Here is a 12,880-nt window from a genome sequence, read left to right as displayed (position 1 = left end):
GTGTATGTTTTTTTTCAGTTGGGGTGTCAGTGCTTCTTACCCTCGGAAGGGAGGGAAGCCACACAGCAAGATGTAGTTTATAACTCCTGCTGCCCAGATATCTACCTTAATGCCATACCTGGAATACACAGGGAGAGAGAATACACAGGTCAGAGAGAGAGAGAGAGAGAGAGAGAGAGAGAGAGAGAGAGAGAGAGAGAGCCTTGTTATTGAGAAATGGCTCTCAAGAGAAGACAGGCTATGTGCACACTGCCCACAAAATAGTAGCTCAGTTGGTAGAGCATGGCGCTTGTAACGCCAGGGTAGTGGGTTCGATTCCCGGGACCACCCATACGTAGAATGTATGCACACATGACTGTAAGTCGCTTTGGATAAAAGCGTCAGCTAAATGGCATATATTATTATTATTATTAAAATGAGGTAGAAAATGAGCTGCACTTCCTAACCTCCTGCCAAACGTATTAGAGATACATATTTCCCTCAGATTACACAGATCCACAAGGAACAATGTTCTCCCTCTGGTCTCCACTCACAGCCACACGTGCTGTTTATAGTCAGAGTTGTGTGATATGACAAACGGTAATATAGCCACATATATATAAACGCAGCAAAAACAGATACGTCCTCTCACTGCGTTTATTTTCAGCAAACTTTGTATGAACGTAACAAGATTCAACAACTGAGACATAAATTGAACAGGTTCCACAGACATGTGACTAACAGAAATGGAATAATGACCATATGAGAGACACATATTTCTCTCAGGTTACACAGACCCACAAATAATTAGAAAACAAATCCAATTTTGATAAACTCCCATATGTACTGGGTGAAATACCACAGTGTGCATCACAGCAGCAAGGTTTATTACCTGTTGCCATAAGAAAGGGGCAACCAGTGAAAAACAAACGCCATTGTAAATAAAACCTATATTTTTATGCTTATTTATTCTCCCTTTTGTACTTTAACTATTTACACATTAACTATTTACACATTATTACAACACTACTTGTGAAATTATTCACCCCCTTGACATTTTTCCTATTTTGTTGCCTTACAACCTGGAATTAAGATTTTATTTTTATTTATTTTGGGGGGGGAGGTTGTATCGTTTGATTTACACAACATGCCTACCACTTTGAAGATGCAAAATATATAATTTTTTTCGTGAAATATTAAACTAGAGAGTGCATAACTATTCACCCCCAAGTCAATACTTTGTAGAGCCACAGCTGCAAGTCTCTTGGGGAATGTCTCTATAAACTTGGCACATCTAGCCACTAGGATTTTTGCCCATTCTTCAAGGCAAAACTGCTCCAGCTCCTTCAAGTTGGATGGGTTCCACTGGTGTACAGCAATCTTTAAGTCATACCACAGATTCTCAATTGGATTGAGGTCTGGGCTTTGACTAGGCCATTCCAAGACAATTAAATGTTTCCCCTTAAACACCCGAGTGTTCCTTTAGCAGTACGCTTAGGGTCATTGTCCTGCTGGAAGGTGAACCTCCGTCCCAGTCTTAAATCTCCGGAATCCTGAAACAGGTTTCCCTCAAGAATTTCGCTGTATTTTGCGCCATCCATCATTCATTCTATTCTGGCCAGTTTCCCCAGTCCCTGGCGATGAAAAACATCCCCACAGCATGATGCTGCCACCACCATGCTTAACTGTGGGGATGGTGTTCTCGGAGTGATGAGAGGTGTTGGGTTTGCACCAGACATAGCACTTTCCTTGATGGCCAAAAAGCAACATTTTTGTCTCCCACATGGCTTTTGGCGAACACCAAACGTGTTTGTATAACAAAAAAATCTTTAAGCAATTGCTTTTTCTGGCCACTCTTCCCGTAAAGCCCAGTGTACGGCTTAATGTCTTCCTTGCCTGGTCTCTGAGTTTTGGTGTGTGAGAGAGTGTGAGTGAGGGAGAGTGTGAGAGAGTGTGTGTGTGTGTGTGTGAGAGAGAGAGAGAGAGAGAGAGAGAGAGAGAGAGAGAGAGAGAGAGAGAGAGAGAGAGAGAGAGAGAGAGAGAGAGAGAGAGAGAGAGAGAGAGAGAGAGAGAGAGGGAGAGTGAAAGAGAGAGTGTGTGTGAGAGAGAGAGAGAGAGAGAGAGAGAGAGAGAGAGAGAGAGAGAGAGAGAGAGAGAGAGAGAGAGAGAGAGAGAGAGACAGAGGGGAGGGAGGGAAGGAAGGAGAGAGAAAGATAGGAGATGTTTGTAGAATAGAGAGGAAGGAAAAACTCAAGGAAAGAGTGAGAGAGAGGGAGGATCAGGAGATATACTGTATACAAACACACACACACCCACACCCACACACACACACACGCACACACACACACACACACACACACACACACACACACACACACACACACACACACACACACACACACACACACACACACACACACACACACATGTTGTACGTACCCTGTCTCTGCGATGATCTCTGGTGCTACATATGTGGGTGTTCCACAGACGGTGTAGAGGGGTCCATCTACTACGGTGGCCAGACCAAAGTCCCCCAACTTCAGACTCTTACTGCCATCAACATGCTCATACACCTGGAGAGGTGGAGGGAAGGTGAGAGGAGGGGGGAGGGGAGAGGAGAGAGGGGAGGGGAGAGGGGAGGGAAGGTGAGAGGAGAGGGGAGGGGAGAGGAGAGAGCGGAGGGGAGAGGGGAGGGAAGGTGAGAGGAGAGGGAGAGGGGAGAGGGGAGAGGGGAGAGGGAGAGGGGAGAGGGGAGAGGGGAGGGAAGGTAAGATGAGAGGGGAGGAAATGAGAGGGGAGGGAAGGTGAGAGGAGGGGGAGGGGAGAGGGGAGGGAGGAGAGGAAAGGAAAGGGGAGAGAGGGGAGGGGGAGGGAGAGGAGATAGGTGAGAGAGGGGAGGAGAGGTGAGAGGGGAGGAGATGAGAGGGGAGAGGAAAGGGCAGGGGAGAGAGGGGAGGGGGAGGAGAGGAGAGAGGTTAGAGTGGGGGAGAGGAGAGGAGAGGAGAGGAGAGGAGAGGAGAGGAGAGGAGAGGAGAGGAGAGGAGAGGAGAGGAGAGGAGAGGAGAGGGAGAGAGAGGAGAGGAGAGGAGAGGAGAGTGGTTAGGAGGAGAGAGGAGGAGAGGGGAGAGGGGAGAGAGGAGAGGAGTGGAGAGAGAGGGGAGTGGTGAGAGAGGGGAGGGGTTAGGGAGGGGAGAGAGGGGGGAGGTGAGATAGGGGAGAGGTGAGGAGAGGAGTGGAGAGAGAGGGGAGTGGTGAGAGAGGGGAGGGGTTAGGGAGGGGAGAGAGGGGGGAGGTGAGATAGGGGAGAGGTGAGGAGAGGAGAGGGGTTAGAATAACTGTGAGGAAGGGGTCGAGCTTAGCTGCCTAGAAATATAGTTTATTTCTATTACAATATATTTTCATATGGCCACTGTAACGCATCGAATACTTACAGTGAAATGTATTTATAGAACAGCACAAATGTATGTAGCATGATTCAGTCATTTAGCTACTAAATGTAGTCATTCATTCTGACTGGTAAGATAAGTTCAAGGTTAAAAGGCAACTCTGCCACTTTTAACATTTTAGTTGTTATTATTAAGTATTTAGTTATGGCCTACACAGTTTTCGTGTAATTTTATGATTTAATGTCTTTTGACTGTTCAGTCACGTGCAAAACTGGAAATTGCTTCTCTGTGACGTTTTCAATTAGGATCTCTGAGGATGACTAATAAAACAATGATGGCCATCAAATTCAGCCATCTATATAACCCTGTCAGTAGTTTCTGATCGTATTCAGCCATCTATATAACCCTGTCAGTAGTTTCTGATCATATTCAGCCATCTATATAACCCTGTCAGTAGTTTCTGATCAAATTCAGCCATCTATATAACCCTGTCAGTAGTTTCTGATCGTATTCAGCCATCTATATAACCCTGTCAGTAGTTTCTGATCATATTCAGCCATCTATATAACCCTGTCAGTAGTTTCTGATCAAATTCAGCCATCTATATAACCCTGTCAGTAGTTTCTGATCATATTCAGCCATCTATATAACCCTGTCAGTAGTTTCTGATCGTATTCAGACATCTATATAACCCTGTCAGTAGTTTCCGATCATATTCAGCCATCTATATAACCCTGTCAGTAGTTTCTGATCGTATTCAGCCATCTATATAACCCTGTCAGTAGTTTCTGATCGTATTCAGACATCTATATAACCCTGTCAGTAGTTTCTGATCATATTCAGCCATCTATATAACCCATCTGTAGTTTCTGATCGTATTCAGCCATCTATACAACCCTGTCAGTAGTTTCTGATCATATTCAGCCATCTATATAACCCATCTGTAGTTTCTGATCGTATTCAGCCATCTATATAACCCTGTCAGTAGTTTCTGATCATATTCAGCCATCTATATAACCCATCTGTAGTTTCTGATCGTATTCAGCCATCTATATAACCCTGTCAGTAGTTTCTGATCATGTTCAGCCATCTATATAACCCATCTGTAGTTTCTGATCATATTCAGCCATCTATATAACCCTGTCAGTAGTTTCTGATCGTATTCAGCCATCTATATAACCCTGTCAGTAGTTTCTGATCGTATTCAGCCATCTATATACCCCTGTCTATAGTTTCTGATCAAATTCAGCCATCTATATAACCCTGTCAGTAGTTTCTGATCATATTCAGCCATCTATATAACCCTGTCAGTAGTTTCTGATCGTATTCAGCCATCTATATAACCCTGTCAGTAGTTTCTGATCAAATTCAGCCATCTATATAACCCATCTGTAGTTTCTGATCATATTCAGCCATCTATATAACCCTGTCAGTAGTTTCTGATCGTATTCAGCCATCTATATACCCCTGTCTATAGTTTCTGATCAAATTCAGCCATCTATATAACCCTGTCAGTAGTTTCTGATCATATTCAGCCATCTATATAACCCTGTCAGTAGTTTCTGATCATATTCAGCCATCTATATAACCCTGTCAGTAGTTTCTGATCGTATTCAGCCATCTATATACCCCTGTCTATAGTTTCTGATCAAATTCAGCCATCTATATAACCCTGTCAGTAGTTTCTGATCATATTCAGCCATCTATATAACCCTGTCAGTAGTTTCTGATCATATTCAGCCATCTATATAACCCTGTCAGTAGTTTCTGATCAAATTCAGCCATCTATATAACCCTGTCAGTAGTTTCTGATCAAATTCAGCCATCTATATAACCCTGTCAGTAGTTTCTGATCAAATTCAGCCATCTATATAACCCTGTCAGTAGTTTCTGATCGTATTCAGACATCTATATAACCCTGTCAGTAGTTTCTGATCAAATTCAGCCATCTATATAACCCTGTCAGTAGTTTCTGATCGTATTCAGCCATCTATATAACCCATCTGTAGTTTCTGATCGTATTCAGCCATCTATACAACCCTGTCAGTAGTTTCTGATCATATTCAGCCATCTATATAACCCATCTGTAGTTTCTGATCGTATTCAGCCATCTATATAACCCTGTCAGTAGTTTCTGATCGTATTCAGCCATCTATATAACCCATCTGTAGTTTCTGATCGTATTCAGCCATCTATATAACCCTGTCAGTAGTTTCTGATCATATTCAGCCATCTATATAACCCATCTGTAGTTTCTGATCGTATTCAGCCATCTATATAACCCTGTCAGTAGTTTCTGATCGTATTCAGCCATCTATATAACCCTGTCAGTAGTTTCTGATCATATTCAGCCATCTATATAACCCTGTCAGTAGTTTCTGATCATATTCAGCCATCTATATAACCCTGTCAGTAGTTTCTGATCATATTCAGCCATCTATATAACCCATCTGTAGTTTCTGATCGTATTCAGCCATCTATATAACCCTGTCAGTAGTTTCTGATCAAATTCAGCCATCTATATAACCCTGTCAGTAGTTTCTGATCAAATTCAGCCATCTATTTAACCCTGTCAGTAGTTTCTGATCATATTCAGCCATCTATATAACCCATCTGTAGTTTCTGATCGTATTCAGCCATCTATATAACCCTGTCAGTAGTTTCTGATCATATTCAGCCATCTATATAACCCATCTGTAGTTGCTGATCGTATTCAGCCATCTATATAACCCTGTCAGTAGTTTCTGATCATATTCAGCCATCTATATAACCCATCTGTAGTTTCTGATCGTATTCAGCCATCTATATAACCCTGTCAGTAGTTTCTGATCATATTCAGCCATCTATATAACCCTGTCAGTAGTTTCTGATCATATTCAGCCATCTATATAACCCATCTGTAGTTTCTGATCGTATTCAGCCATCTATATAACCCTGTCAGTAGTTTCTGATCGTATTCAGCCATCTATATAACCCTGTCAGTAGTTTCTGATCGTATTCAGCCATCTATATAACCCTGTCAGTAGTTTCTGATCATATTCAGCCATCTATATAACCCTGTCAGTAGTTTCTGATCATATTCAGCCATCTATATAACCCTGTCAGTAGTTTCTGATCGTATTCAGCCATCTATATAACCCTGTCAGTAGTTTCTGATCGTATTCAGCCATCTATATAACCCTGTCAGTAGTTTCTGATCATATTCAGCCATCTATATAACCCTGTCAGTAGTTTCTGATCGTATTCAGCCATCTATATAACCCATCTGTAGTTTCTGATCGTATTCAGCCATCTATACAACCCTGTCAGTAGTTTCTGATCATATTCAGCCATCTATATAACCCATCTGTAGTTTCTGATCGTATTCAGCCATCTATATAACCCTGTCAGTAGTTTCTGATCATATTCAGCCATCTATATAACCCGTCTGTAGTTTCTGATCATATTCAGCCATCTATATAACCCTGTCAGTAGTTTCTGATCGTATTCAGCCATCTATATAACCCTGTCAGTAGTTTCTGATCGTATTCAGCCATCTATATAACCCTGTCAGTAGTTTCTGATCGTATTCAGCCATCTATATAACCCGTCTGTAGTTTCTGATCGTAGTCAGCCATCTATATAACCCTGTCAGTAGTTTCTGATCATATTCAGCCATCTATATAACCCTGTCAGTAGTTTCTGATCGTATTCAGCCATCTATATAACCCTGTCAGTAGTTTCTGATCAAATTCAGCCATCTATATAACCCTGTCAGTAGTTTCTGATCAAATTCAGCCATCTATATAACCCTGTCAGTAGTTTCTGATCAAATTCAGCCATCTATATAACCCTGTCAGTAGTTTCTGATCGTATTCAGACATCTATATAACCCTGTCAATAGTTTCTGATCATATTCAGCCATCTATATAACCCTGTCAGTAGTTTCTGATCGTATTCAGCCATCTATATAACCCATCTGTAGTTTCTGATCGTATTCAGCCATCTATATAACCCATCTGTAGTTTCTGATCGTATTCAGCCATCTATATAACCCTGTCAGTAGTTTCTGATCATATTCAGCCATCTATATAACCCATCTGTAGTTTCTGATCGTATTCAGCATTCTATATAACCCATCTGTAGTTTCTGATCGTATTCAGCCATCTATATAACCCTGTCAGTAGTTTCTGATCGTATTCAGCCATCTATATAACCCTGTCAGTAGTTGCTGATCGTATTCAGCCATCTATATAACCCTGTCAGTAGTTTCTGATCGTATTCAGCCATCTATATAACCCGTCTGTAGTTTCTGATCGTAGTCAGCCATCTATTTAACCCTGTCAGTAGTTTCTGATCATATTCAGCCATCTATATAACCCATCTGTAGTTTCTGATCGTATTCAGCCATCTATATAACTGTCAGTAGTTTCTGATCATATTCAGCCATCTATATAACCCATCTGTAGTTGCTGATCGTATTCAGCCATCTATATAACCCTGTCAGTAGTTTCTGATCATATTCAGCCATCTATATAACCCATCTGTAGTTTCTGATCGTATTCAGCCATCTATATAACCCTGTCAGTAGTTTCTGATCATATTCAGCCATCTATATAACCCTGTCAGTAGTTTCTGATCATATTCAGCCATCTATATAACCCATCTTTAGTTTCTGATCGTATTCAGCCATCTATATAACCCTGTCAGTAGTTTCTGATCATATTCAGCCATCTATATAACCCATCTGTAGTTTCTGATCGTATTCAGCCATCTATATAACCCTGTCAGTAGTTTCTGATCGTATTCAGCCATCTATATAACCCTGTCAGTAGTTGCTGATCGTATTCAGCCATCTATATAACCCTGTCAGTAGTTTCTGATCGTATTCAGCCATCTATATAACCCGTCTGTAGTTTCTGATCGTAGTCAGCCATCTATTTAACCCTGTCAGTAGTTTCTGATCATATTCAGCCATCTATATAACCCATCTGTAGTTTCTGATCGTATTCAGCCATCTATATAACCCTGTCAGTAGTTTCTGATCATATTCAGCCATCTATATAACCCATCTGTAGTTGCTGATCGTATTCAGCCATCTATATAACCCTGTCAGTAGTTTCTGATCATATTCAGCCATCTATATAACCCATCTGTAGTTTCTGATCGTATTCAGCCATCTATATAACCCTGTCAGTAGTTTCTGATCATATTCAGCCATCTATATAACCCATCTGTAGTTTCTGATCGTATTCAGCCATCTATATAACCCTGTCAGTAGTTTCTGATCGTATTCAGCCATCTATATAACCCTGTCTGTAGTTTCTGATCGTAGTCAGCCATCTATATAACCCTGTCAGTAGTTTCTGATCATATTCAGCCATCTATATAACCCTGTCAGTAGTTTCTGATCATATTCAGCCATCTATATACCCCTGTCTATAGTTTCTGATCGTATTCAGCCATCTATATAACCCTGTCAGTAGTTTCTGATCATATTCAGCCATCTATATACCCCTGTCTATAGTTTCTGATCGTATTCAGCCATCTATATAACCCTGTCAGTAGTTTCTGATCGTATTCAGCCATCTATACACCCCGTCTGGAGTTTCTGATCGTATTGGATCTCCCTTTGTCTAATAACATCTGGAAATATTTTAGACACTCGAAAGCTACGTTCGTGTCACGTTCGCTGTCATCGTGGAAATGACCGGACCAAGGTGCAGCATGGTGAGCTTACATTTCTTTTATTGATAAATGTCGCCAACAAAACAAAGAACAATGAAACGACCGTGAAGCTTACTTAGGCTATAATGCCACTAACAAATACAAAAGGAAAAAAGGCTGCCTAAGTATGATTCCCAATCAGAGACAACGATAGACAGCTGTCCCTAATTGAGAACCATACCCAGCCAAAACATAGAAACAAAGAACATAGAGTTTCCCACCCGAGTCACACCCTGACCAACCAAACATAGAGAATAAAAAGATCTTTACGGTCAGGGTGTGACAGGGGGTGGTAACATCATGTTGTGGGGGTGCTTTGCAGCAGGGGGGACTGGTGCACTTCACAAAATAGATGGTTTCATGAGGGGAAAAAATGATGTGGATATATTGAAGCATCATCTCAAGACATCAGTCAGGAAGTTAAAGCTTGGTCCCAAATGGGTCTTCCAAATGGACAATGACCTCAAGCATTGTCGTGGCAGAATCAGAATTCTTTAGGTAACATTTATAAATAAGATGTTTTATTAATTTTCATAAGCATGCTTATGTGGGATAAGATAACTTGGGCCCAGAGAGGGGACAGGTCGGGTTAGTCTTATCTGTGAATGTGTCTGTAAATTATTCCTAAACCATGTGAAGGGATGGGGTGATTAATGGGGAACCAGTTAGGTGGCTCCACAATGTCTGTGTGCCAGTCACGTCTCTCTGTAAGCTTGTCCAGGAGGGGGTGTATTTGATATATGTCATTGGATGAGGTAATGTTTTTGGTTCTAATTGGTACCAAGAACGAGTTAAGAGCTTTGGTTTAGGAGACTAAACTGAACGATAATTTATAGCTAATGCTATAAATTAGGGGATACTCCTTTTTCTGGTAAAAGGTTATTTGTATAATGTTCCTAACATCTGTTATTCGTCATGTGAGTTTTGATGGGTGTGTCTTGGCTATAAATTATTACCAAAAACTGTTTTGTAAGCACTCTCAGAGAATTCATTTATAGACACCGAATTGATCTGAGAGTCACAGAGTTGTGATGAAGCTCATATAATTAAAGATGGACGTTATGATAGCTCTGACTTGTGTGTGGTTTGCTCTCTCATGATTTGGTAATACAGGAAATTTCCATGACAGCGTACTTCCAAAGTTGTGGCAAAATGGCTTAAGGACAACAAAGTCAAGGTATTGGAGTGGCCATCACAAAGCACTGACCTCGAGCCTATAGAAAATTTGTGGGCAGAACTGAAAAAGCATGTGCGAATAAGGAGGCCTGCAAACCTGACGCAGTTACACCAGCTCTGTCAGGAGGCCTACTAACCTGCCTCAGTTACACCAGCTCTGTCAGGAGGCCTACTAACCTGCCTCAGTTACACCAGCTCTGTCAGGAGGCCTACTAACCTGCCTCAGTTACACCAGCTCTGTCAGGAGGCCTACTAACCTGCCTCAGTTACACCAGCTCTGTCAGGAGGCCTACTAACCTGCCTCAGTTACACCAGCTCTGTCAGGAGGCCTACTAACCTGACGCAGTTACACCAGCTCTGTCAGGAGGCCTACTAACCTGCCTCAGTTACACCAGCTCTGTCAGGAGGCCTACTAACCTGACTCAGTTACACCAGCTCTGTCAGGAGGCCTACTAACCTGACTCAGTTACACCAGCTCTGTCAGGAGGCCTACTAACCTGCCTCAGTTACACCAGCTCTGTCAGGAGGCCTACTAACCTGACTCAGTTACACCAGCTCTGTCAGGAGGCCTACTAACCTGCCTCAGTTACACCAGCTCTGTCAGGAGGCCTACTAACCTGCCTCAGTTACACCAGCTCTGTCAGGAGGCCTACAAGCCTGCCTCAGTTACACCAGCTCTGTCAGGAGGCCTACTAACCTGCCTCAGTTACACCAGCTCTGTCAGGAGGCCTACTAACCTGCCTCAGTTACACCAGCTCTGTCAGGAGGCCTGCAAGCCTGACGCAGTTACACCAGCTCTGTCAGGAGGCCTACTAACCTGCCTCAGTTACACCAGCTCTGTCAGGAGGCCTACTAACCTGCCTCAGTTACACCAGCCCTGTCAGGAGGCCTGCAAGCCTGACGCAGTTACACCAGCTCTGTCAGGAGGCCTACTAACCTGCCTCAGTTACACCAGCTCTGTCAGGAGGAATGGGCCAAAATTCATCCAACTTATCGTGGGAAGCTAGTGGAAGGCTACCCAAAACGTTTGACCCAAGTTAAACAATTTAAAGGCAATGCTACCAAATACTAATTGAGCGCATGTAAACTTCTGACCCACTTAGAATGTGATGAAAGAAATAAAAGCTGAAATAAATCGTTGTCTCTACCATTTTTCTGACTTTCACATTCTTAAAATAAAGTTGTGATCCTAGCTGACCTAGGACAGGGAATTTATTTACTAGGATTAAATGTCAGGGATTGTGAAAAACTGATTTTAAATGTAATTGGCTAAGGAGTATGTAAACTTCTGACTTCAACTGTAAGCCTTAAAGGGGCAGTCTTGTATTTTGAGGCAGGCTAGAATAAGCTAAGTTGCCAATGGGCAGAGGGTATGATACATTTCAGAGGGTAGGATAGATTTCAGTGGGTAGGATACATTTCAGAGCGTAGGATACATTTTAGAGGGTAGGATATATTTCAGAGGGTAGGATAGATTTTAGAGGGTAGGATATATTTCAGAGGGTAGGATATATTTCAGAGGGTAGGGCATTTTAGAGGGTAGGATACATTTCAGAGGGTAGGATACATTTCAGATGGTAGGATACATTTCAGAGGGTAGGATACATTTTAGAGGGTAGGATACATTTTTAGGATACATTTCAGAGGGTAGGATACATTTTAGATGGTAGGATACATTTCAGAGGGTAGGATACATTTCAGATGGTAGGATACATTTCAGAGGGTAGGTACATTTCAGAGGGTAGGATACATTTTAGAGGGTAGGATATATTTTAGAGGGTAGGATACATTTCAGAGGGTAGGATAGATTTCAGTGGGTAGGATACATTTCAGAGCGTAGGATACATTTTAGAGGGTAGGATATATTTCAGAGGGTAGGATAGATTTTAGAGGGTAGGATATATTTCAGAGGGTAGGATATATTTCAGAGGGTAGGATACATTTCAGAGGGTAGGATACATTTCAGAGGGTAGGATACATTTTAGAGGGTAGGATACATTTTAGAGGGTAGGATATATTTCAGAGGGTAGGATACATTTTAGATGGTAGGATATATTTCAGAGGGTAGGAGCATTTTAGAGGGTAGGATACATTTCAGAGGGTAGGATACATTTCAGATGGTAGGATACATTTCAGAGGGTAGGTACATTTCAGAGGGTAGCATACATTTTAGAGGGTAGGATACATTTTAGAGGGTAGGATACATTTCAGAGGGTAGGATACATTTTAGATGGTAGGATACATTTTAGAGGGTAGGATATATTTCAGAGGGTAGGATATATTTCAGAGGGTAGGATACATTTTAGAGGGTAGGATATATTTCAGAGGGTAGGATATATTTTAGAGGGTTGGATATATTTCAGAGGGTAGGATACATTTTAGATGGTAGGATATATTTCAGAGGGTAGGAGCATTTTAGAGGGTAGGATACATTTCAGAGGGTAGGATACATTTCAGAGGGTAGGATACATTTCAGAGGGTAGGTACATTTCAGAGGGTAGGATACATTTTAGAGGGTAGGATACATTTTAGAGGGTAGGATACATTTCAGAGGGTAGGATATATTTCAGAGGGTAGGATATATTTCAGAGGGTAGGATACATTTCAGAGGGTAGGATATATTTCAGAGGGTA

General features: G+C 41.8%; 1 protein-coding gene across 1 annotated transcript in view; it reads right to left on the bottom strand.

Annotated features, from left to right (window-relative positions):
• Positions 1-12,880, bottom strand: part of dclk1a (doublecortin-like kinase 1a) — a 258,899-nt gene that overhangs the window by 23,520 nt on the left and 222,499 nt on the right. Inside the window, 2 exon segments of the mRNA XM_052521745.1 lie at positions 41-118; positions 2,419-2,552. Coding sequence (XP_052377705.1) covers positions 41-118; positions 2,419-2,552 — 212 coding nt within the window.

The sequence above is a fragment of the Oncorhynchus keta genome, chromosome 6 (genome assembly GCF_023373465.1).
Source record: "Oncorhynchus keta strain PuntledgeMale-10-30-2019 chromosome 6, Oket_V2, whole genome shotgun sequence".
Classification (NCBI taxonomy): Eukaryota; Metazoa; Chordata; class Actinopteri; order Salmoniformes; family Salmonidae; genus Oncorhynchus; species Oncorhynchus keta.
Note: the sequence above shows the minus strand (reverse complement) of the source record. Positions and strands in the feature narration are given on the sequence as shown.